Consider the following 23704-nt stretch of genomic DNA (forward strand, 5'->3'; position numbering starts at 1 on the left):
TCTTTGAGTTTTCCGATACCAACGTCACGATGTGGGGGACCTGTGAGAGAGTCCATAGAAGGTCTGTTTCCACCTCATTTATTTTACGATATCTCCGTTTCCTATTACGTAGGTTCTCATGGCTGAAAGACGAGATCGCATTCAGGTTCTCGAGACATACTGAGACCAGCTGGAACCGAGAAGCCCTACTCCAAAAGGAAATGGTAAGAGGTGACATCTTGTGACGAAGTTCATAGTGAGGCCATTACCTTTTCGTTCAAGGTACATGAGGAAGCAATGATACCTGCGAAACAATGCAGCGCTATGCCTATGTCGATCACAGAGAAATTCCACTACCCGAGGTGTGCTTGCTAGTTTGATTATGCGCTTATCGGATGAACCTCTTGAAAGATCGCTACACCTGTATCCCTTGCGACACGTCAGCTAGATATATTGGCTTGCGAGTATCGTTCTGTTGCTGTCAAGGTTGGGATTGTGGGGCCAAACCTTGGCAAGCTGGAGGCCTCAACAAGTCATCAGGTTCGTTCAATAGCCTGTTAGACGGCGTATATGCTGACGCCATAATAATTTGGCCTTCGTGGTCACGTTTGCAGTCTTCTTAACCACAATTAGTTTCCACCGTAAAATCAAACATGCGGTCCTTCATTCCATCATTTTCGACAGTAGTCTTACGTACAATACAAACTGTTATTCTACATTGAACTTCGAATATTTCGTCTGAAACCTTCATACTTATACGGAGAACTATGCCAATTAGGCTGAAACAATACACCTCCTGATTACCCTTGTACTAGTCAACTATGTGTGATACTGTAGGATAGTACTGATTCTTGTCTGGCATGATATCTGCCTCCAATAGTGAACCCAGTTACTTGACCAGATTGAACACTACTCTTCTATACCTCGTAACTGGGTACTTTGCTACACAGCTCGTAACAGCAAGTACGAGATGCAGTAGGCTTTGGAATTCGCTTGGTGGGCTGGTCACAGTAACACGCACCACAGTAGCTCCCGCAGTGACGTTTTGGAAACCAGAATCGTTGAACGGCATCGTCGTCGCACTGCCGTTCACTCCCGAAAGACCCTCGATCAGCAGTCCCCCACTGCCATACACCGGTATGTCGCTGGTAGAAGTGGCACTTGGATCCCAGTATTGATACCACTCGAAGTCCAAGTACGATGTATCACCCGGGTGGTCGGGATCGAACGTCTCGGAGGCATCAAGCACAAACGTCGAGTTTGGCGTTACCTCGTCAAAGATCCTGGTGTCTGGGCCGGATGAGCCGTTGATGTAGACCACAGGCGGATGACTAGCGGCACTAAAGTCATCATGCAGCGTCCATTGCATCCGACTCGCAAAGTCGTTTTGGAATGCCGTCCTCCAGCGCCATATCGACGCAGAAGGTGTGTTGTACAACTTTCCATCGGCGCCAATGACACGGTCGATGGTGTCGACATAGTGCTGGTTATCCACGTCCAGGTTCACGAGTCCGTATCGACCGCCCCAGCTGCCCCAGTCCATATGTTCCCTATCTCCGAGACCGTTCTGGAGCAGATACAAGAAACTTGGAGTGTCTCCTTCCATTAGAAAGGCAAGTTCAGGATACATGGCGCCAAGCTCGCCCAGCTGGATGTTCTCCGCTAGCCAGGGGTTGCTGACTATACTGAAGTCGACAGCCGTGCCATAATCGAAGGAAATACCGGTCCAGGTCCCCGTTGTGTACATGTTCATTGCGTGGATCGAGGCCGTGTAGCGGATATCTGGGTACGTGCCGCGGATCCAGTCGGCTGTGTTGTCCTGGTCGGAGATGGTGTAGACCCGGAGACGTTTTCGTAATGCGGCCGATTCCTCCGGTGACAGAGTGTTAGACATATGCTGTAGTGCTTGTGCGAGAGTATTGACACCGCCCCAGGCGGAAAGATAGAGTGGTGATGTAGATTCGTTCAAGCGCTGGATGAGCAACTCGGCTCCGGGACTCAGGGGTTCGGAGAGTGCTGGCCAACCATATACCTGTGGGCCTGGTGAGCTTCTAGATTCTGTGTGTCATATTTGGAATTGTGGATCCTCACTGCTGGGCCACTGCTAATCTTGTCTAGGAGGTCTTCGACAGGTGGGAAAGGGTAGTCTGGGTGGACATGCTTGTTCAACTTGGCCTGGACTTTGCCATATGCCGAGACAATCTTGTGCATCTCTTCGGGGTGTGTCGCGTTACGCAACCAAGTTGACGTTGTGGCCACAAGGCCGCGGATGTCAAGTTGGTCCGTATAGAGTAAAAGGCGGACGAGTGACTCCGAGTCATCTGGCTCATTGAGGATGTCGGACAGGATGAAGACGCGAGGTTTGGACGGGTAGGTATGTAACTTGGTAAGATCTGGTCTAGCGGGCAAGCTAATCGCTGCTGCTTGCGCCTTTCCGAACCCAGTAGCGAAGAGGCATAGTGTGAGCAACATCATCAAGGTCCATATGGGCCATCGTGATAGTCACGTTGATGGAATCAACAAAACACGAGCTCTGGAAAGGGACGACCGATTCCCCTAGCATCTACCAAAGCTCGGGTTGCTCTGGGATACTTATATCCACGCCGAGTACAGCTCGGGAAAGCCTGTACCACTTCAACTGCCCCACATGGTGCTATAGTGCGTATAAGTCTCGCGTGCTATAATACAAATCAAGTCTCACACAAGATGAGTTGGACGCTCATCAAGACATAGACTGGGCCCAACGGGTAATCTGTCCCACTACTTTCTCTGCGTGACGGACAAAATTTTCCAGGCCACGGTGATTAATAAGAGCGCAACGTTGAATCAGGAAATCCTAAGCACCAATCTATTCACTTAGTTCCCAGTGTTTTAGCCCGGCTTCCCCACAATCTAACCCCCTCATCGTGAACCCCTCACTGTACCATCTCGACCTGACTTCTCCATATTTGCCGAAATGATGAATCGATCCTGACTTTACCAGGAAATCTTCTTAGCGGCGAAGGTATGCAGGCTTGAGTTTTCGTCTGGTCAAGAAGCAGATGGCCTCTTTTACTCGACATGAGGAAGAGTGCTGAGACCCTTAGGGCTAGCTGCCTTGTATATACGGGGTATATCGTACTACTCTTATCGGATAAATTATTCCTTAAGAGTCCCTTTACTCGCATTTAATAACAGTTGTTCTGGTGCTTCCCCTGGATAAGCACTAAACATGTGGTCGAGTATATTGGATCGGTCCGTGCACCTTTGGAAGCTCGGCTATAACCACCCGACTATACGATGGTGTTCAAGCTGGCCAACGCGTTTAAGTGCTCACACATGGGACGAAATAAATTTACATGGTATATGAGAGATTCAGTCCTCCATTAATGACTCGGTGTAGATCCTGTATTGATTGATCTATCCATCTACACACCTGTTGTGCTGTGTTAGGTATTTTATGCTATGGGGAAGGGTTTGACTCCACTAGACTACAATTGCCGCTACACCACCTTTGGAGGTCCCAGCTGACAGGGGTTAGGAATAAGTGGATCGGTTCATTTCAGACAGGGGTTAGAATTTTCTACCCCGCACGTGCAGACGCCTTTGGCCTAGGGCATAACCGTGGCGCTCAATCCCACAGTATCAAAGAAAATCTTACTGATAATATCTTAACATCATTTCTTATTTCTCAGCTTTCACAATATGGATATGGTGTTGAAGAAAATACGAAAAGTTTTCGCTGATAAATTAACTACAATTTGGGAGAGATGCCATTTCGTGACACGATTGAACATGTCGAAAGATCTCACGTAAAAAACACACCATTCGATATTTATCTATGAGTGAATCTATTTGATTATGTGACTATCCCGCACAAATCTTATTAGAGTAGTTCACAAGATTACACATTTGCCCTCCTTCTCCTTCTTGTCTCGTCGCTTCTGAGCCTTCTTCATCACCTATCCATCTTACTTGATAGTTAACACTCTAAAAGCCTCTGCATGTGCAGTTAGTCTCGGTGTTCTCGATTTCACAGGCATGTAACAGTTGTCAAAAACGACGGGTCACATGGTATTGGAGCATAGAAGCACCATATCGTTAGTTTTAGCTTTGTCTAGACTGTTGTTTGATATTAAATGTGGGATTGAGCACCACAGTGATTCTTAAGGTTGAAAGGCGCTTTATGCTTAGAATAAAAGCGCTTTGTGCTTCAGGATAAAGGCGGGATAGAGGTAGCCTAGTAAGGCTGGACCCTTCAGATTACTTAAAGGCAATGCACACAGACAACAGAACAGATAGAGGGGATCGAGCATGGAAAAAACGGTGACCTAAACATTATTATTATTATTAAATACGCCGTAGGCTCGAAGCCCCCGGTACCTCTGCTAGTACTCCCGTATGTCAAACCGTGCCCTAATGGCTGGACTAAATACATACGCTGCGTCGTCGGTTCGCCCTATTGGCGACTGCGTTGCGTCCACTACCATACTACGTTGGTTCTCAACCTACCAACAAAGTCCCCCCTGAGAAGATCGATGCTATCTGGGCCTTGAAGCTGTCCGACCCGTCCCTAGCAGCCACCTTACAATAGTCCCACTAACTACTGGTTCTCCTGTTGCCGTTGCGAGGTCTCTGCGAGAGTATAGTGGCCGTGGTGCGATGGCGGCCCGTAATCGTTCCCTCGGTCCTTCCAACAGCCCGCAAAAGAGGATTACGTGCTCTGCCGTCTCAGGGGCGTCGCCACAGCGGCATAGCGGCGAGTACACGCCAAAAGCCCCTGTCTTGAATAAGAAGGCTGCTAGTCCTATTTTTTCCGTCCTGATCTGGCACAGCGTAGACGCCTCCAGTCGGTTCAGGCCGAAATACCTGCCCCCTTTCGGTATCTGCATCGAAGGGCCCTCCGGTTCCTCAGCGATAGCGCGTCGCTGGCGATCGTGATGCTCTGCTCCGGTGAGCCATCTCTTCCTCCAGTGGCCGAGGAGGGCAGCCGGGACCTCCTTTTCCTCACTCATCCACTCGGAGCCCCGGGCCTCCTTCTCCATAGTGTACCTGTCACGACCTGGGTTGCATCGCATTGGTAGAGACCTCGATTAGGTGCTATCGACCAAGATTCTACTCTAAGGAGCGAAGGAAAGAAGATGACAACTTAGGTTTGAGGGAGCGCGACTAAGTCATCCACGCTTGGCGGGGCTCCTACAAGGGTTATGATTGGCTTCCCATCTGACACTGCCACGGCAGGTGTTCCAGCTGTAAGTCACCTGGTTGTAGTGAGTCTGCGAGGGTTGACCTTCACAGTACCCTGCCGGTCGGAGTAGCTGCGACGCCTGCTTCCTCTTCGCCGGCCTATCCTGCCGGAGTATATGTGACGCTTTAGCGCTCGCGCTGCGAAGCAGATTTCTCTTCCCGCTAAGCCGTAGCCGTTCTTCAAACTTAGCAGCCCGGGCACTAAGATAGAGGTCTAGTGGCGGGATTGCTGCTTCTGCTTCCAGGTGGCGAACCGGCGTCGCTTTGTGGGCGCCACAGACTACCCGGAGGCACTCGTTCTGTATCCCCATCAGGCTCTTAGCTGGCCCTGCCGGTTCCTCACTTATAGTATGCCACGCAGTCGCCCCGAAGGCGATCGCGCTACGGATAACCACCGTATATAACAGCCTCGCCCGTATAAGATCGCAGCCCCACGATATATTGACTAGCTTTGTCAGGGCTAGCTTTTGAGTTGCCATTTTTGTTTTAACACGCTCAACATGGGCGTGCCACGTCAGTTTGCGGTCGAACCAGACTCCTAGGAACCTCGCTGAGACTACCGGCGACACTGTGGCGTCCCCAAGGCGAATACTTTGCGGCAAGGGCTCTCGGGCCCTAGTAAAGTGCATTAGCTCACTCTTGTCAGGAGCGAACTCCATCCCGTGCCTCACTGCCCACCGCTGACACGTAGCCCATGCGCTCTCCAACCGGCGGCAGGTCGTGTCTGGATCGGTGCCGACGCTTAGCAGGTTCGTGTCGTCCGCGAACCCGACTACTAAAAGTAGTGGGTGCTGCTCCGCTAGCTCCTCGTACAGCGTTGAAATGTATAATATAAACAGTATCGGGGATAGCGGTGACCCCTGGGGGACGCCAGCTCGTAGGGGGATTGGCTCTGACTCCTTGCCATCGAACCGGAGGCGTACCGTCCTATCCTCCACGAAGCTGCGTACCCACTCCTGAACCCACTCCGGGTAGCCTTTCCGGGCTAATATGGAAATCAGCCGTCTGTAATTGACCGTATCGAATGCCCCCTTGATGTCTAGCTGTAGCAGCGAGGCGATGCCCCCGCGTCTCCACGCCGTATAGACCACGTCCTCAACTATACGTATTGCCAGTTCGGTGGACCTCCCAGCGCGGTTACCCATTTGGCCGTTTGGTAGTAGGCCGGCCGCCTCAGCTACTTTGGTGATACGCTGGCTCATCGCCGTCTCTATTACCTTCCCTACCGTGCTAAGCAGGGCAATGGGGCGCCAGCCGCCAGGGGTCTGCTTCTGAGCTGTCGTTTTATTAGGCTTAGGGATAACAACCACCCTCGCTGAGCGGAAGCGCTCCGGGTAGTACCCCAGCCTAAAGCTAGCTGTTGCCAGATCCGCTAGGATCTCCCATAGGGGTTCACCGCAGGCCTTTAGCAGGCCAGTGGGGATCAGGTCGTCGCCGGGAGCCTTCCGAGCAGCCGTTCCTTTGATGATAGACTCGATATCCATTGTGGTCACCTCCCTAGGGACGTTCAGCTCTGGTCTCGTCTGTAATAGGCCGCGATCGAGGTCCGATAGATCTATACACGGGTCTGGGAAGAACCTCTCAGCTAGTAATTTTGCCTTCTCATCATGTGTACGTGCCGTAAGCGTGTCGCCGGCGTCCCTCCGGAGATCTGGCAAGCCATGGGCCTCAGGGGGGGCCCAGCTCCGTAGCCTAGCCCACCTCTGCAGTGCCCACAGGCTTTTGTGATCCTTCGCTGTCCCCTCGAGCTTCTCGTGCCAGCTACGCGTCTGCGCTTCGCTGATTTCGAGCCGTTGTTTTTGGCCGGCTCTTGTATATTCGTCCCAGTTGGTCTGCGACCTTGCCTGGAGGTAGTCCCGCCGTCGTCTCTTCGTCTCAGCGCAAGCCTTGCTAACCTGCGGGCACCACCACGGGACCCCAGCGCCTCGGCCAACGGTGCGTCTCGGGACCGCCACGTCGGCGATCTCTTGGAGGTTCCGGATAACCCAGTCAACAGCCTGGTCCAACTCCGTTATCGTCTCAACCGGCAAATAATTCATAAATCTCTGGCTTGATTCGGCTACGATGAGCCACTTATCCGCCATCGCCCAGTTCCACCCTTCGACACTGCGGCGGCCCTCCTTGACTGCTTCCCCGTTGGATATTACCCTAATCACTTGCGCTCTGTGGTCTGAGCCCTCCAGGCCCGGGTCCCCATCGTAATCAATCCTAGCCCCTTTCGTCACCCAGGCTAGGTCGATAGTTGAGTCTCGTTGTTTGTGCCTTTGCCGTGTGATTTCCCCGAACGGCGTAACGAGCTCTAATCGCCAGCGTCGCGCAAACTCCACTACGTTGTCGCTGCCCCGTGACGACCGTCCGTGGACGTCCCACAGCGGGTGATGTGTATTGAAGTCCCCTACGAGGACCTGTGTCCCCTCCGGCGCCCCATTAGGGAGGTCTTGGAGCGGGCTGACCCAGCGGCTCCCGGTCTGGTTTGGTGAATAGATAGACCAGATCGTAAGGGCGTCCGGGCCTGCCCCGAACGTAATACTGCTCCAGTCCATCCCGGTACGGGGTCGCAACGTAGCCACGTCGTATCGTTTATGGACGTATAGCGCAGCTCTGCCGCTGTTGTACACTACTTCGTACCTGGACGACTTCGGGCAATAAATCGCCTTCGTCCGCCGGTTGATCCATGGCTCTTGAACCGCTATTATATCATAGTCACCCCCCTTATCCAGCGCTAGCGTTGCGTTCGCCTTTGAATCTGCGATATTCCAGTACAGAATAGAGACTACCATTAAGCTGTCGATGGTATATCTTCGTTCGTACGTCCCTTAGTGAGGAAGCTACGCATTGCTGACGCAGACCGTTCGGTTCGCTCCTGCTCCACTCGCGATCCGCCCAGGGGGCGGCCCCGGGGTCGTACAACTGTAAACCCGTCGCTGGTCAATGAGCTAGGTGGTGTGAGCCTGCCCTCACTAGATAACCCGTCCGAGTAGCTGCGGACCTCAAATTGTCGGGGGCGGTGAGCGTACGCCTCGCGTACGCGTAGCCGCTGCTGTTCTGCCGTAGGGCAGTCCCTGTCCCACGCCGTGTGCTTCCCTTTGCAGTTCACACAACGTTTTTTGCCGCTAGGTGCCTTCTCGGGGCAGTCTTTTTCACCCCCTGGGTGTGCCGTTGCAGCGCAGACGCCGCAACGCGCCGTCTTCTTGCAGTGTTTCGCGGTATGGCCGTATTCGTAGCACTGGTAGCACTGCCGAACCCGAAGATTGCCGTCGTACGGCTCGCAATCGAATATCTGGGCCTCCCAAATAAGCCCTTCGGAGCATAGTTCCATCGCCGCCTCCACGCTATCCACGTGTAGTATCAGGGCCGCATACGGTGCTTGCGGCGCCCGGGGGAGGTTTCTTTTAGCCTTTTAAGTAGCTGGCTCTCGTCGTGGACCTCTCGCAGCCGTTTCGCAGGCAGCCCCTTCGCGATCACTGCAACTTCTCTGCGGTTGAGAAGTGCCTTATCGCCGAAGGCACTACGCACCCACCTGCTGTCCGTGGTCGCCGCTGAGGCCGACTGCTTAAACGTCACTACGGTATCGCCACTGCGCAGCCTGCGGGCCGCCACTGCATCGGTGCTGCCGCGTGCACTGTTCACCGCTTTTACGACCTCAGCCGCCGATCTGTTCTTCATATTAGGGTCCTCTGTCCCCCGGATCACTACCTCTCTCTCCCTTCGCTGGGGCACTACAACCCGCTGCTGCCACACTGGGGCTTCACCGGGTCCCCGTCCCTGGGCCGATCCTGAGGCGATTGAGGCCCAGGATCGAGTTGTAGGCAAGGCCACGTTCTTCACCGTATCCTGCATGGTCTTCTCAACCATCGTCTGGATCGCCGCAGGAATTTCGGCAAGGGCCAGAGTCACTGCCAGTACGTCGGCATGTGTGGCGGGTCTGTCGCCCCCCTCCTCCAGCGTCCTGCCGGCTAGTTTCAACCCCAGCCAACGCTCCATCAAACCCCCCATGACCTCAATCTTCTCACGTGGGACCAAGTCGGCAATCTCTTGTTATACCTTTTGTAGTTCTCTTCCGATCCCTTCCCTCTCTGCGTTCTTTCTGCTGGTGCGCTCCACGTTCGGTGCGTGGACACTTTCGTTGGCGTGGGGGTGGTGAAAACTCTGTTCGAGTCCCGCCCGTCCCCCGTCGATCACCATCAGCGCCGCCATCGCTTGCGTCCTCGCTTCGCGTGCGATGCGAGGTCACTGTCCGACGTAAACGGTCGTTAGGAATCGAATGCCGCAATCGGGTTGATGATTTGACGCTGTTCGAAGAAGTTATCGATGAAAGTCAGAATCTCCCTTCCTTCCTGACCTAAACATAACCACCAAATTATTCTTTTCATATAACCGTCATATCACGGTCATACTACAAGATACGTGAATATCTAACAACAGTTATCTTTCCATAACGGCGTGGCAACGGCATTTGTATCTAGGTTAGATATTTATGCTCGCAGTCTGGAGGACACTGATATGCCCAGCTATACGGAAACTTGTGCGTAGAATTCTACTTGATACTTGCGCCTAAAGCCCAAATAGTCGTGGTTGGAAGTCCTGCTGCAATAGACGATCGGAAATTTGGAGCATTGGTTGAGGGTATACTCTAATCCGTCTGGGCTCGGCATGAAACGGGTCATATATACGGCGATAGCGTATTTGAGTGCTTCCTCGTAGATTGTGTCCTGCATCTCAATATAATGACTGTATAGGCCTTTGTGATTATGAGCTTACACATGTTACTTCTTGATACGTGACCCCATGGGGACTTACCCTATAGCTATAGATAAGATAGACAAGAGCGATAAAAGAGCTCTGCCAGGCCAGAATAGCTGACCTGGCATCCTTTTCCAATACAACAATTCACACCCCATATGCACTCGCATCACTTCTTGATCTTCAGTCTTATCGCTATTTACGAAAACTATCTAGCGAAAGAACGGTCAATACCCTAGTACCTATACTTGCCTATGATCTGCGCAAGTTATGAAAGGTTCATTAGGTAGTACCTTTATTATTAGTAGTACCCGGACACTATTCTAGCCCTAATAGGCTATAAAATGCAGGGAAACGACTTATTGGACTAATAGTGCAAATTGTACTGCATTGAATATGCTTATCTCTGTAGATCCTCTTCTTCAAAAGAGTGTACTGTGGCCATAAGGGCCTTACACACGTAGAAATGAACTATGCTTGCCCCACGGGCAGAAATTGTATGGTACGATGGGTGGTGCTCACATGGCCTCACAAACTGACAATTTAGTTGTGATGGCCTTGAAGGTCCAATCAATTACAGGCAAATGGAGAGATAGTGACAGAGAGTGAAGGCATGTTACGCTTATTATTTATACAGAACCAACCTCACCATCCCGTTCCATTGGATTGACGATCAAACTAATGGGCAAAATGACCGTCGAGTTGATCAAACGGCTTTCCACATTTGGTTGGGTTGACTGGTTGCTAAGGTAGTTGCCATAACTGGCTGGAAATGAGGCCACCGTTAACCTCGCCGGCGCTATGCCCTAAAAATATGCCGGCGGCTTCCGTAGTGACCTCCTCTATAGACTCATCCGGTTCACTTAGCTAGTATGTTTGCATAGCCGTCTTAAACGCTATAGCCCCTAATAGAGGGTCCGTTAGGCTTACTAAGTCGGCTCTGTACTAACTTCGTAGTGTCTAGCACATACACATGAGGTTAGCATTAAGGGTAGACCGCTATGGGTTATTTATCCTACCGATAGATGAAAATAACCGCTCGTATGATGCTAATATAAACTGTACTATAAGGTAGTCTGTTGCTATTAACGAGATCCGTGGGTACTTGAAACGGCGGTTATACTCGTAGCTAATAGGGATAAGGTGGTTGATACGTGACCCCATGGGGGGTTGCCCTATAGCTAGAGATAAGATATATAAGAGCTATAAAAGAGCTCTGCCAGGCCAGAATAGCTGACTTGGCCATCCTTTTCCAATACAACAATTCACACCCCATATGCACTCGCATCAAATGGTAGCATCTCCTCAAGATTGAGTAAATCCACCAAACCAAACCAACCATCTATCGATCGATCAAGATCACCATCACGGCCCCAGATCTATTAGGATCACCATCGCGTCACGTTCCTATCACGCACACCTTCATTAAGAGGACCCTTTCATTAGGCCAGTCTTCTACCAGCACCTAAGCATTACGATCGCAGCTATTACGAAGCGATCACTATCACAGTCTATCGAGGGACCCTTTCACTAGGCCAGTCTCTACCAGAATAACCATCCCGGAGTCGATCCACAACATCAAGCGCCCACAGCCGCCGGGCATCAAGATCTCTTCGACTTCGTTTCCTTTCATCGAGTCGAGTTCGCCGTCGCCTTCCGATCATACGATTCCCCATACTAAACGCACCAGAGCGAACACATCGTCAAGAGCACTGCCCCGAACACAGTCAAAGGTATCGGCATCCGTAGCCCCGTCAAGGTCAGATATACAGCAGCTGGCAACATGATGCAACAGTACTTTGGCCTAGCTATCGACACAAAGCCTTCGGAGACCCCGCCATACAGAACTTGGCTTGAGCAGTCTCCTCCGAATACAGCGATTTGGCCAACTTAGCAGCTCTACACCCTGGCAAGTACCCCTGTACCAAACGTACTGAGGACAGTACCATTTTACGTGTAGCCCGGCATTTTGATACGTGACCCCATGGGGGGTTGCCCTATAGCTAGAGATAAGATAGATAAGAGCTATAAAAGAGCTCTGCCAGGCCAGAATAGCTGACCTGGCGATCCTTTCCCAATAGAACAATTCACACCCCATATGCACTCGAATCAGTGGTCTAGCCTTCGCTTATGGTTACTAGCATACCAAATAGCGTATTTAGCACGGTTAATTCTTTAGTAAGCGCCTGTGGTAGGGAGGAGGTCGACCCGCCCTTAGTGCTAAATAGGCTATGATATTCAGCTTCTTAGTAGGCGTCGAAGTAGCTAGTAGTTCTAACGGCCAGTAGTCACTTTATCACACCTTCTGTACTATAGCCTTGACCGTTATGATCCTGATGCTTGTTAGGAAGTGTCTATAGTTAGGAAAGGCCTTGTGATAGGCAACTTCGGTGGCATTAGCCAAGTCCACTGATACGTGACCCTGAGGGGAGTCACCCTGTAGCCATAGATAATATAGATAAGAGCTATAAAAGAGCTCTGCCAGGCCAGAATAACTAACCTGGCCAACCTCTCCCACTACAACAATTCACACCCCATGTATACTCGCATCATCCACAGAGGTTACCGCGTGACGTAGCCTTTTGAGCCCAAGTCTGATCTTCGCGATCAATAGCTTTAGGTAGAAATCGATGTTTTTACAACTTCACAATCATCAACCAACAGAGCGTGTAATACCTTAACCTCCTGTTTATAGCCTTCTAGTACGCCTATTAATATCCCAAATACTAGAACTATAGACCAGATATTGCCGTATGAGCCAACAAAGCTATCACGGTGGTAGCGGATCTGACCATCGCCTCTAAGGGGACGGATAACGGTCTCGAATGTGTGAGGATGTCTTCAAGGTAGCTGGGTGTTAGCTAGTTGGCGTCCGTTAAGGTCCCTTCCTCGCAGAAGAGCCTGAGCAGTGTAATACCAGATTGATAGTACTGGCACCATAACGTTTACGGTTAATTACATCCTACTTATGCTTCGTCAACGCTAGAGGACCGCCGAGATGATAGCGAAAGTTCCTACAGGCTAGAAGGGGCCTCTAGCACATGCAAATTACTAAAAATAGTGAGCCCTTAGCCTTGGCAACTACTTGGCAACCAAGTCACCAACCAAGTCTTCAAATTGATATGACTTGGCGAACAAAATCTGGAGAATTGGCGGGTTGGGTTGGCTAGTTGATGTCAACCCTTGGCAACCAGCTTGAAGTAGTTGAGTTGCCTCGAGGCTTGGCCCCAACTATGAGGCCCCTAATTGGGTATTCGGACCGCATCAGCCTTTGCCCTCCGATGGCTGTTTTTCCGCTTCCGGCTACAACAGCCAGTTGACGGGACATTGGACCCTAGCATCAAATCCTCTGGTGTATCAGCCACTGTGATAAATCAATCTTAAAATGTGCAGCCAAGAGGTACATTCTTCTGAACTCAAGGCCCTTATGGCTACCTGCACTCTTTTAGCTTGCGAGACACAGACTATTCAATTCTTACTTTGTTATAGCTTGCAATAAGTTGGATAAAATATCTGGCGTATCAATATCGCTCATATGTTGAGATATGATCAACGAGTTCAGCAAACCCCCTAACCATAACCTTGACTGCATTTAAGTGCTCTAAAATGTATGAAACATGCCTTTTATTCTCTCTGTTAAGCCTTCAAGTGCATCCAAGCGATATTACACGGATAGTGCAGCCAACGCGTATTTCTGCTTCCCATTCCTAGCAGCAATCCATCTCCACTGTAATTTGGGTGATTGAGATATCCTTGGGGCTATGTATCGGACTTATTGCAAGCTACAACAAAGCATAGGATTGAATGTGTCTGATCTCTCCAAGTCCAAGGGAGTGAAATTGGCCATAAGGGCCTTAAATACAGAAAAGTGTGCCTCTTGGCTGCTTCCACCAGAGCAAGTTTAAGATAATCAGCCGTTGAGCATGAAAGAGCTGCAAAGAGCTGGCAAGCGTGCACTCTTGACCAGCAGACACCGACACCTAACAGCACATTTAAATTTGGCGGCAGTCTATGATATCACATCAATTCGCTCTGTTCAAATTCCTTCCTCCCTCCCCACGGCCAGTTCTTCCTAATGTGAAACGAGACTTGACTACGCTAAACGAATATCTTATCATGGTTGTATTCCGACCACCGAATATCGGGCTCAATCCCAGCAAACTTCCACACGCCATCAACCCTGCGATACCAGATAGTCCCCTTGCCATGAGCATGTCCCTTCACCGCGATTTCTGTCAGCGCATCATCTGCGTATTTTTGGTGCGCCACGCGCATCTGATGATAGCCAGTGATTTCATCCTCGCTGGTCTGGACCCATTTGGTTGCACCGACGAAATGCTGCGTCTTTATGCGTGGATTTCCGAGGAATTTAACGTCGGAGGCCATGCCTAGGAATTGCTCAGCGAACATGGATTCCCAGAGCTTGTTGAGGAAGGCGCGGTAATCGATCTAGGGTAGATAGGCCTCGTTAGAATTTGATACACCTAGATTGCAGAGAATAGCAAGACACTGACCCGGAGAATGGGCGCGATGCATTTCGAAAGCCGTTCCCAGTCTTTCGTGTCGTAGCTCTCGGCCCATTCATAGAGAGCGGCTTGGCAGCCTAAGACATCTGTGTTTCAATTTCAATACCTGGGTTCGTGAACAAGAGAAGGGGGTTGGACTGACCCTCATAGGCGGGTTGTTTAGTCATGCTGAGATTTTATAGGATTGAAACGGAAGAAGCGTGAGGTGGACAAGCAGGGAATGGACACCCTCTAATCTTCATGGTGACTGGCATAAAGAAGAAACATCCAAGTGCCCCTGCGGTCTATATGCTATTTAAGTGAAGTGCGTGCTTACAGGGTTCACCACCAGCAACTGTTGCATCGACAAATTCTCGCATTCCCTGAGCGAATCCCAAATCCCGCTGCAGGTACATCGGTCGAGCAGACCAAGCACAGTGTGATCCACAACTAGGTGCTCAAGGGGCTAATAGTCCCAACCATACTGTCTGGAATCAGACGGATTCTACTACAAAGTTCCTATTGCGGAAAGAGGAACCCAGACCCGCCAGTCAGACCATAGTATTGCTGTCACCGAAATGTGGACCTGCACCGGAGTGCATATGCTAAAGCTCATTTCTCCTCAAATATCGGAATGTAACTTCCGTCAAAGACCATCTCCGTGCTCGCAGAAACGTGCCGAGTAAAACCCGAATACATCTCAGCGGTGGCCGACAGCCCCACTATAGGACTCTTGTCGGTTCCCGAACGGCGCCCGGAGTGGAGCCCGGATCGCGGGAAACTCGGCTGACTGTCCTAATACTCCGTTCCTTGCTTGGTTCGCTGTAGTAACGATGGAAAGAAAGCGCATATCATGAACAATTTGTCTCATTCTTTTTTGTAGAAGAATACTGCTCATTGCACAGCATGCCCCCTTCTGTTCCCACACACTCTAACATGATGACCCCTTACATCCCCTACCGCCTCGACGGCAAAGTGGCCCTCGTCACTGGCTCTGGCCGCGGCATTGGCGCCTCCATGGCCATTGAATTGGGTCGCCTAGGTGCAAAAGTCGTCGTCAACTACGCAAACTCGGTCGAGTCAGCCGAGAAAGTGGTCGTCGAGATCAAAAGCCTGGGATCTGACGCGGTGGCCTTCAAAGCCGACATCCGCCAAGTGCCCCAGACCACTAAACTAATGGACGACGCCATCGCCCACTTCGGCGGACTCGACATCGTATGCAGCAACTCGGGCGTCGTCAGTTTTGGACACTTGGGTGACGTGACCGAGGTACGTGTTTCTTTCTTCATTCTCGCTCAAATCAAACAAGGGAGGATCAACCCGACGATCCCTATATCCTAACAACATCCATCACTTAATACAGGAAGAATTCGACCGTGTCTTCAGCCTGAACACGCGGGGGCAGTTCTTCGTGGCGCGCGAGGCGTACCGCCACCTCAACGAGGACGGGCGTATCATCCTCATGTCGTCCAACACGGCCAAGGACTTTAGCGTGCCCAAGCACGCGCTATACTCGGGGTCTAAGGGCGCCATCGACTCATTTGTTCGCGTCTTTGCGAAGGATTGCGGACATAAGAAGATCACGGTCAATGCTGTGGCGCCGGGGGGTACGGTTACCGATATGTTCCACGATGTGTCGCAACATTACATCCCTAATGGTGAGAAATATTCCGCCGAGGAGCGGCAGCAGGTGAGTTTAGGTGATGCTTCTTTGCATGGCATATTTTGGCGGCTGAAAGAAGCCCGTGCTGATATGGCATGATAGATGGCAGCGCATGCATCGCCTTTGGTCCGGAATGGCTACCCGCTTGATATTGCGCGGGTCGTGTGCTTCTTGGCTAGCAAAGAGGCTCAATGGATGAACGGGAAGATTCTGACCGTTGATGGCGGAGCAGCATAAATTGTTGGTTTGGCCTTGGTAGTTAAACCGGCATGTATGTGAAGCTGAGCTTTTCTCGGATGATGATTATAACGACGGCATATAACGGCATAGATACCGAGGTGCAGCTTGGCGAGGCTGGTGGAAATGCTTTAATATTATTTTTCATTCCAACATTTCTTCCCAGTCCATTCCATTTCCAAGTCGCCATCAAGCACGTGGTTAACTGCAAGTCAGTCATCATTGAATATAATCCACGAATCTTAATCTTTGAAGAGGCTGGTCAGGTTGTAGAAGCTTCTCGCTACTGTAATTCATGTTTCCATTATAGTATAACACATGTAGATCGAGCCCTCTGTTCCCTCATATGTGCCTTAGCTTTCGAACCGCCAAAACAGTCCCTCATATTTATTGTTGCCTCGACTTCGCTGGGGTAAATCCTCATTGTGTAATGTTCTTTCCCAACTTAAGGTCGAGGAAAGCTCTTCTTTGCAACTGTTCCTTGGCAAAGGCCAGGAAAGTGGTTTTCAATATTCGACGGTTGTTCAGAGGTGGGAATGTAGAAATGGCGACCGCTATTCTGGATACGTACTTTTATGGTCCTCATCTGGGCGAGACACTGTTGCATTTGGGCAGATTGTGTCGAATGGGATGTCCAACTAGAAATGTTCTCACCGGGTTCGTCTTACGGTGCTCAAGTTTTTGTTATGTAATTAGTCCGTTCGACTCGGGATTTTACTTATGCTGACCCGATTGCCTATATACCGTTGACCAAATACACGTGCACATGCTGGACTATTGCCTAGCTTACTTCGCCGTGGCTTGCAAAATGCTCACTACTTGCCACGGCTCAGAAGCTTTAACGCTCTTACGGTCGCGGGATGGGAGAATTGTCTATGCAGCGGGAGGATCTTTAAGCAGACAGAGGCTTTAGGTTCTAGAGCTGACGTGGGCTTACATCACCAGATTATTAAGCTTACCCCAGTGCATATCACCTGTGGTTTACATGCAGGATTGAAAGGCTAACACGAAATGAGCCTTTCGCCTTCGAGACACCTCGATCTTTGTTGTCGGCCGAACATGAAATGGAACTATTGCCAATCTCCGACCTAACGTCGGGGTTTTCACCATATCACATGCATTACAATCTTCCGATAACACAAGAATCTGAAGCGAATTCCAGACCAGCAGTGTGTTTATCCCGCAATGCAGTCTGGAGGACCCAGTTCGCCCGAATATGGCATGTAAACCAATTACCTTGAAGTCCTTCATTACCGGTAGCGTCAGGTTGTCGGCTTGTCTCCCATGAGAGTGGGTGGCTTCGTCGCTATTTACCTCGAAGGTCTTGATGATCAATCAGATGTTTTGAGTTGGCTACTGGGCAAACATACTCTTCTCTGCAATCCCCGAGTCTCAACATGGCTGCAACAGCCCAAATCCAAGCAGCCACGCTTGAAAAGTTCATCGCAGGATGGAAGAAGTGGACACCTGAAGACATGATGGCAGTCTGGTCTGACGACTGTGAACAAAGAATGCTGCCTTTCTCACTGGGCGTTCCACCCCGTTCTCGAGCAGAAGTCAAAGTCATTCTGCCTAAGCTCATAGAGGTTCTGACCAATTTTGAGGTAAGCAGGTCCTTTTTTTCTGGACATAATTCCGCGCGGAGAGCTTATTCTTTGAGTTATCAGCTCGAGGTCTACCAAGTTATCCACGATGCTGCAAAAAGCAAGGCTGTCATCTATGCGACGACGAGGGCAGATACGCCCTTCGGAGAATTTAAGTGCACCAACGAGTACGCAGTCTTTGTGACATTCACAGAGGATGGAAAGCAGATTAATAGAATGGAAGAGATGGTGGATACAGCATTCTATCAGGAGTTTTTCCCGAAGTTCCAGAAATATCTGAGCGAACAAAGGGCTTCAGAGTGAATAAATAATACTTGAACAGATCCTCAATTGTCGTCTGCACCATACACAGTTGACTGATTCGTAAATAATATTGACCCACTTCCATACATGGAACACTGCATTGTGTGTATCTTAAGGAAGCAGCGCCCTCTTCAAGATTGGTGGATGTCACAGGAACACATGCAGCAATCCAATCATATACCATCAGCAGTGAAACCGTCACATTTGTATCACAGACGGATCGCGGTGGCAGGCAATATCCGAGCCCGGCACTTAATAAGGTGACAATCGGGTTGTAGTATCCTCGGCTTGAATGCCAACCACCGGTCTACCACGAGACTCGGCGGAAAATGTAACCGACCCGTCATGCAACCACATTATATTTCTCATCTCACATAGGGTTCTGTCCTGACAAAGTGTTCCTCATAGTCTTAAGTAAACCATATTCTGCTTGATGCCGTGTTCTTAACTGTGGACTCGCACAATCAAACCGGCAGCACCCAACAACATGGCCACGTACGCAGTCTTAGGTTCCACCGGCAACTGCGGCACGGCACTCATCCGCACTCTAATCCAGCGCCCAGCCGCCCGAATCCACGCCTACTGCCGTAGCAAGTCCAAACTCCTCCGCCTCGTCCCCGAAATCTCATCCAGCTCCCAAGTCGATATCTTTGAAGGCGGCATCCAAGACGTACCCCTCCTCACCACGTGCATCCGTAATTGCCACGCCATCTTCCTAGTCATCTCGACAAATGACAACACCCCCGGTTGTAGCGTCAGCCAAGAAACGGCCATGAGCGTGATCCGCGCCCTCGAGAGCCTCAAGCAGGAGAAAGAGTACACAGGTGTCCCAACTCCCAAAATGCCCAAACTCGTTCTCCTATCCTCGGCCACCATTGACGACCAGCTCTCTCGCAAAACGCCCTACCTCCTGCGGCAGATGCTCCTCCGCTCTGCGTCCAACGTATACGCTGATCTGCGCGAAACGGAAAAGCTGCTTCGGTCCCAAGAGGACTGGCTGACGACCATCTACATCAAGCCTGGCGCGCTCTCGGTCGATGTGCAAAGGGGCTATGCGTTGAGTCTGACTGAGGAGGAGAGCCCGCTTTCGTATCTGGATTTGGCGGCTGCCATGGCGGAGGCGGTGGATGATGAAGATGGGAAGTACGATGGACGGAATGTCGGGGTGGTAAACACGAATGGGAAGGCGAAGTTCCCGGCGGGGACGCCATTGTGTATTTTGATGGGCTGTTGAGGCACTTTTTCCCGGGGTTGCATCCGTATTTGCCATCCACTGGGCCCCGTTGAGTGTTCTGATCGAGATCAAGGGCAGATGGGTTCTATAGTCTGTTTGATCATGCAATCCCTATTTTGAGTTGAAGCTCGATTTGATGTTGGAAGCCAATAGAAGGATATTCTGAATGCATGAGATCTGGTTAAACTAGATATATCGCTTGTTGAAGCTGGTTTTATTGTCAGTAGCCATATGTGGTTGAGAGGCTTGCCCCCCCAGAAGATCCTTCGTTCAATCCAGCCATCATCAAGTGGGGAAAAAAACAGCAGAACAGAGCACAATACGATATACTTTGGAGCCAGTAAGTAACTGTTGCCCCTAGCTGTTAACATTCATGTGTTTTGCAATGACGCATACTCGTCTTGCCAGTTCCCCCAAATTGCATTTGTATTAGAGGATGTTTTTCAACAAGATGAAGTGTTGCACGTAGATACAAAACTTCTCACGGTGGAAATGATTGCAATTATAAAAGTTGTGTCTAGTTTAGATAGTAGAACCGGTGAAGCGTCTATCTCCCTACGACCAATCGCCATCCAGCAAATGCTCTACCCTCTTGCCGTCGGCAATATCCTGGTGAACCTCCTCAATGGTCCAGGGCACAAATTTATGGCCCGGAGGATAATTGGTATTGTCGAACTCGGCACCCGCCACCAGATGAGCAAAGGCCTGACCATACTTCTCATACACATAGGCCTCGGGATCATGGCGGAAGACCCACTTGGGAAAGCGAAGGCGGACCTTCTTGGGGTCTTTCTTGATGGCATCCCAGTCCGACGTGGCGTTCAGCAGCTGCGAGTTGACAAAGGCCATCTTCTGGGTGCAGCTCACGCGCTGGTACCGCAGCAAATTGTAAATTTTGGCCCCGAGCGGCGCACCGGCCGCCCCGGCACCGCCACCAGTTGACAACTGCAGGCAGGAAGCCAGAGTAATTGCATCCTCGATGGCCAGGGTCCCACCGCTGACTGATGCCGGAACAGTGGAATGCGCCGCATCGCCGAGTTGCACGACCCGCCCCCCCTTGGACGTCCACTCGCGCCGCAAATTCCGCCACAGCAGCGGCCAGTGGATGACGGCTCCCCGGGGCGCAGTGCGCACAAGTGCCTCGATGGCCGGGTCCCAGCCAGGCACCTTCCGAAGTACCTTCACCACATCGACCGGGTCGACATCCGGGTCCCATGACTCGCGCGGCTTTTCAGTGCCCTCAACTAGGAACTCATCACGAGGAGTCAGCCCGAAAGCCACCAGCTCCGGCGACACGAACAGGCCGATATGCATCCCTGGCGCCAACCAGAACTCGTTGGTCGTGACTGCACTATCACCGGGGCCACGACACCAGCGCTTTCGCACCGTTTCGTCCCGAAAGGCAAGCTCCCCCGGGAACGCAGTCCGGAAGACTGACATGCCGCTCGACTTTGTAGGCATATGCTCGCCCGCCACGAGGAGCTCGGAGCGCGACTTGAAGGCATCAGCAGCGACGACGAGGTGTGCTACGCGGACCGAGCCATCGGCAACCACCACGCCGCCCAGGCCAGCCGGCTCGTCTTCAAAGTAACGGTCTACACGCTGGCCATAGTCGACTTTGAGACCCAGCTTGGCCACCTGCCTCAGCAGCATCCGGTAGAACTTCTTGCGGATCTGCACTGGACCCACGGGCGGAAGACCCTCCCGCTCGGCCAGGTGTTCCGGATCGTTGTAGCTGGGGTCAGAGGGCCCGTAGATGAGCTCGCCGTTGTGGCGAAGGTAGTACGTGGGTGCGTCGACGAAGTCTTGCTCCAGCTCGCGCCGCATGGCGGGCCAGTGACGGATAATGGATGTAGCTGAGGGCTGGATGATGATGAGGTCTCCTTTGGGATGATATTATGAGAAACTATTTTGTGGTTTGTATTTATGTGAGGGTGAAAAAAGGAATAGACGAACCGCTGTAATTGGGGCCTTGATTTCGCTCGAGGATCCCCACCACGTTAAGCCCCTTTCTCCAGCACTCCAGGGCTAACAACAGCCCGCTGAAGCCAGCACCCACGATCAGCACGTTGACGTGCGTTTCTGGGTGGCGTTGCGGGAGGTCATCTGGGCTGCTAAACGTCCAGTTTTCAGGGTCGAATTCATGTTTGTCGCCTGCGGCGAAGAACTGATGCTGAGATATACTTCCCATATTGGAAACTCGATAGAAATCTTGAACAGAGGCTTAAAGCAGTAAGGAAGGAATAGGGTGATGGTTACGAGCATGTAATTATGCCTGTATCAATCCTTAAAGCATTTTTCGACACAACCTAGTGTTCAGACTTGAAGCGTGTTATCTCTTATACCGATACACCCAGTGAAAGAAGCAAATCCCATGTAACCCATGTGTAGTAGGGAAATCCATTTGACTCTGGTACGATAACCTTGATGTGCTTGGTTCTGGTAGGATATGGGGTCCCGGAAATTCGGAAACGCGATCTAGCTCCTTCCCCCGCCCCGTAGCAATACCCCGAAACGTCAGCTACATTATATCAACCCATATTACTGACGATCGCTTGTGGCTGCTGATGAGACGTCGGGTATCGAAAACCCCCAAGCCAATCGCTCGTCTACGGGGGTTCGGTCCATTATGTCATGCTAAGTCCGATTTATACACGATTTATCGGCCGTAGCTAGCGGCAATCTAGCCTAAGCGCCCGATTCTACATTGAGAAATATTGTAGACGTGTTCCAAAGTGGACAGCTTATGCGTCATGAAATTTGAGAACAATAATTTTGTTGTAGTGATGCGACCTTGGATCGCCAGCCAAATTGACATAGTCATTAATATCTCTGAAGTTATTGAGTTTACCGGTGGGACTTCGTTGTTCTGAGACATGTCGAAGGCAGTATCATTTGATCAATTCAAATAATGAAACGGTTAATTCTGCATAAACCAACGAAGCACCCACTATATTAGCGCACGTTACTCGCCAGCAATCGTAGAGTAATATAACGCAAGCACGTCTCCATTCGTTGTTACTGAACTCCTTCAAACCACCACCAGCATCTTACTAACCATCTCATCCCAAAACACCTCCGCAATCGCTTCCCTATGTTCCGCCCAAGGCCCCTCATCATTTCTCACATCGAGCCCCAGGTCCTCCCCCTTAAACCCCTTATCCAAGTATTCAAACGACGGGAACTTCATATTCACCATCCTCTCCACAACGCGCATGCCAATGGCCCCAATCACGGTCCTTAGCTGCTCGGCGCACTGCAAGCCCCCATGCCCTCCAAAGGTGATGATCATAGCCGGCTTCCCCTTCCACTCATGAAACAGGTAATCGATAGCGTTCTTGAGCTCCGCGGGGATCCCCCAGTTTCTCTGAGCCGAGAGGAAGACGAAGGCGTCGTACGACGCGATGTGCCTCCCCCAGACACGCGTGTGTTCGTGCTGGTAGGCCTCGGGGGACTTGATGCGGTTGGGGATGCCCGGCTCGTCGAAGATGGGCAGGTTGAAGTCTTTGATGTCGATTATGTCGACGGTGGTGCGGGATTTGAGGGTGGTATCGGCGGAGGATGATTCGGAGGGGCCGCCGGTTTGGACCGTGTCAAGGATGAATTTGGCAACTTGTGGGCCTACGCGGACGACGCGCGTGCTGCCGATGATGATGCCGATCTTGAATGTCTTGCTCTCTGCCATTGTGTTCTCAGGGGTGGAGGTGGGGTGGGCTTATGGGTAGGTGTAAGTGGCAGGTGGGCTGGAATATGGTCTGATAGGCTTGCTGGTCGAATACTAGTATCTAATTCAAGCCTGGTGTGAATGCGGTTAGGTCAGAAAGACAATCCATCGCATAAAAAAGTATTTACAACAATGGTTCTGTGCTCTAGTACTTGTACGTTTGCATGCTGTATTATTTGCGGACCACAAGCGAAGAAGCCAATCAATCGGAGATTTTTGTGATGCTCTTCTCAATGACAAGCAAGCATATTGCTTTATTATTAATAGCCTCCAACAATCGGACCCTAAAATTGCCGAAAATGCCGATTACCCCGACTCGATTTCGTCGTTACTGAGGGATCCAGTCCTCTATTGATGATTCTGTGTAGATCCTCGCTTCATTGGTGTATCTACGTTGTACTGCGTTGCTACTTTTTTGTACCCCATTGGTAGCCAGAAGTCCTATGGGGAAGGTCTGATCCCACTAGGCTACACTTGCCGCTACGC

At 50.9% G+C, this 23704-nt stretch overlaps 7 protein-coding genes across 7 annotated transcripts; 3 read left to right on the forward strand and 4 right to left on the reverse strand.

The window, feature by feature from the left end:
• Nucleotides 1-674: 674 nt before the first annotated feature.
• On the reverse strand, nt 675-2473 carry BCR38DRAFT_463166 (uncharacterized protein; the record flags this gene model as incomplete). The annotated part of the gene is made up of 3 exons (XM_040862634.1): nt 675-2011; nt 2071-2361; nt 2420-2473. The coding sequence occupies 3 exons, from the start codon at nt 2471-2473 to the stop codon at nt 869-871; spliced, it is 1488 nt and encodes a 495-aa protein (XP_040719581.1). The 3' UTR covers nt 675-868.
• Nucleotides 2474-13836: 11363 nt separating this feature from the next.
• On the reverse strand, nt 13837-14831 carry BCR38DRAFT_471103 (putative scytalone dehydratase). The gene is made up of 3 exons (XM_040862852.1): nt 14617-14831; nt 14463-14560; nt 13837-14397 (listed from the first exon to the last, which is right to left on the reverse strand). Exons 1-3 carry the CDS (start codon nt 14639-14641, stop codon nt 14047-14049), a joined length of 474 nt encoding a protein of 157 aa, XP_040719582.1. The 5' UTR covers nt 14642-14831; the 3' UTR covers nt 13837-14046.
• Nucleotides 14832-15389: 558 nt separating this feature from the next.
• BCR38DRAFT_334346 (putative versicolorin reductase) lies at nt 15390-16353 on the forward strand (the record flags this gene model as incomplete). Its single annotated transcript, XM_040855306.1, has 3 exons — nt 15390-15722; nt 15817-16143; nt 16219-16353. The coding sequence occupies 3 exons, from the start codon at nt 15390-15392 to the stop codon at nt 16351-16353; spliced, it is 795 nt and encodes a 264-aa protein (XP_040719583.1).
• Nucleotides 16354-17750: 1397 nt separating this feature from the next.
• BCR38DRAFT_333345 (uncharacterized protein) lies at nt 17751-18260 on the forward strand (the record flags this gene model as incomplete). Its single annotated transcript, XM_040855219.1, has 2 exons — nt 17751-17957; nt 18021-18260. 2 exons carry the CDS (start codon nt 17751-17753, stop codon nt 18258-18260), a joined length of 447 nt encoding a protein of 148 aa, XP_040719584.1.
• A 349-nt stretch (nt 18261-18609) lies between these two features.
• Nucleotides 18610-19869, forward strand: BCR38DRAFT_419673 (NAD-dependent epimerase/dehydratase). Its single transcript, XM_040859329.1, has one exon. It carries the CDS (start codon nt 18748-18750, stop codon nt 19492-19494), a length of 747 nt encoding a protein of 248 aa, XP_040719585.1. The 5' UTR covers nt 18610-18747; the 3' UTR covers nt 19495-19869.
• Nucleotides 19870-19911: 42 nt separating this feature from the next.
• Nucleotides 19912-21871, reverse strand: BCR38DRAFT_419675 (putative monooxygenase). The gene is made up of 2 exons (XM_040859330.1): nt 21451-21871; nt 19912-21377 (listed from the first exon to the last, which is right to left on the reverse strand). Exons 1-2 carry the CDS (start codon nt 21683-21685, stop codon nt 20050-20052), a joined length of 1563 nt encoding a protein of 520 aa, XP_040719586.1. The 5' UTR covers nt 21686-21871; the 3' UTR covers nt 19912-20049.
• Nucleotides 21872-22267: 396 nt separating this feature from the next.
• Nucleotides 22268-23428, reverse strand: BCR38DRAFT_419676 (putative NADPH-dependent FMN reductase). Its single transcript, XM_040859331.1, has one exon. The coding sequence runs from the start codon at nt 23177-23179 to the stop codon at nt 22526-22528; it is 654 nt and encodes a 217-aa protein (XP_040719587.1). The 5' UTR covers nt 23180-23428; the 3' UTR covers nt 22268-22525.
• Nucleotides 23429-23704: the final 276 nt, after the last annotated feature.

The sequence above is a fragment of the Pseudomassariella vexata genome (assembly GCF_002105095.1).
Source record: "Pseudomassariella vexata strain CBS 129021 chromosome Unknown BCR38scaffold_2, whole genome shotgun sequence".
Taxonomy (NCBI): domain Eukaryota; kingdom Fungi; phylum Ascomycota; class Sordariomycetes; order Amphisphaeriales; family Pseudomassariaceae; genus Pseudomassariella; species Pseudomassariella vexata.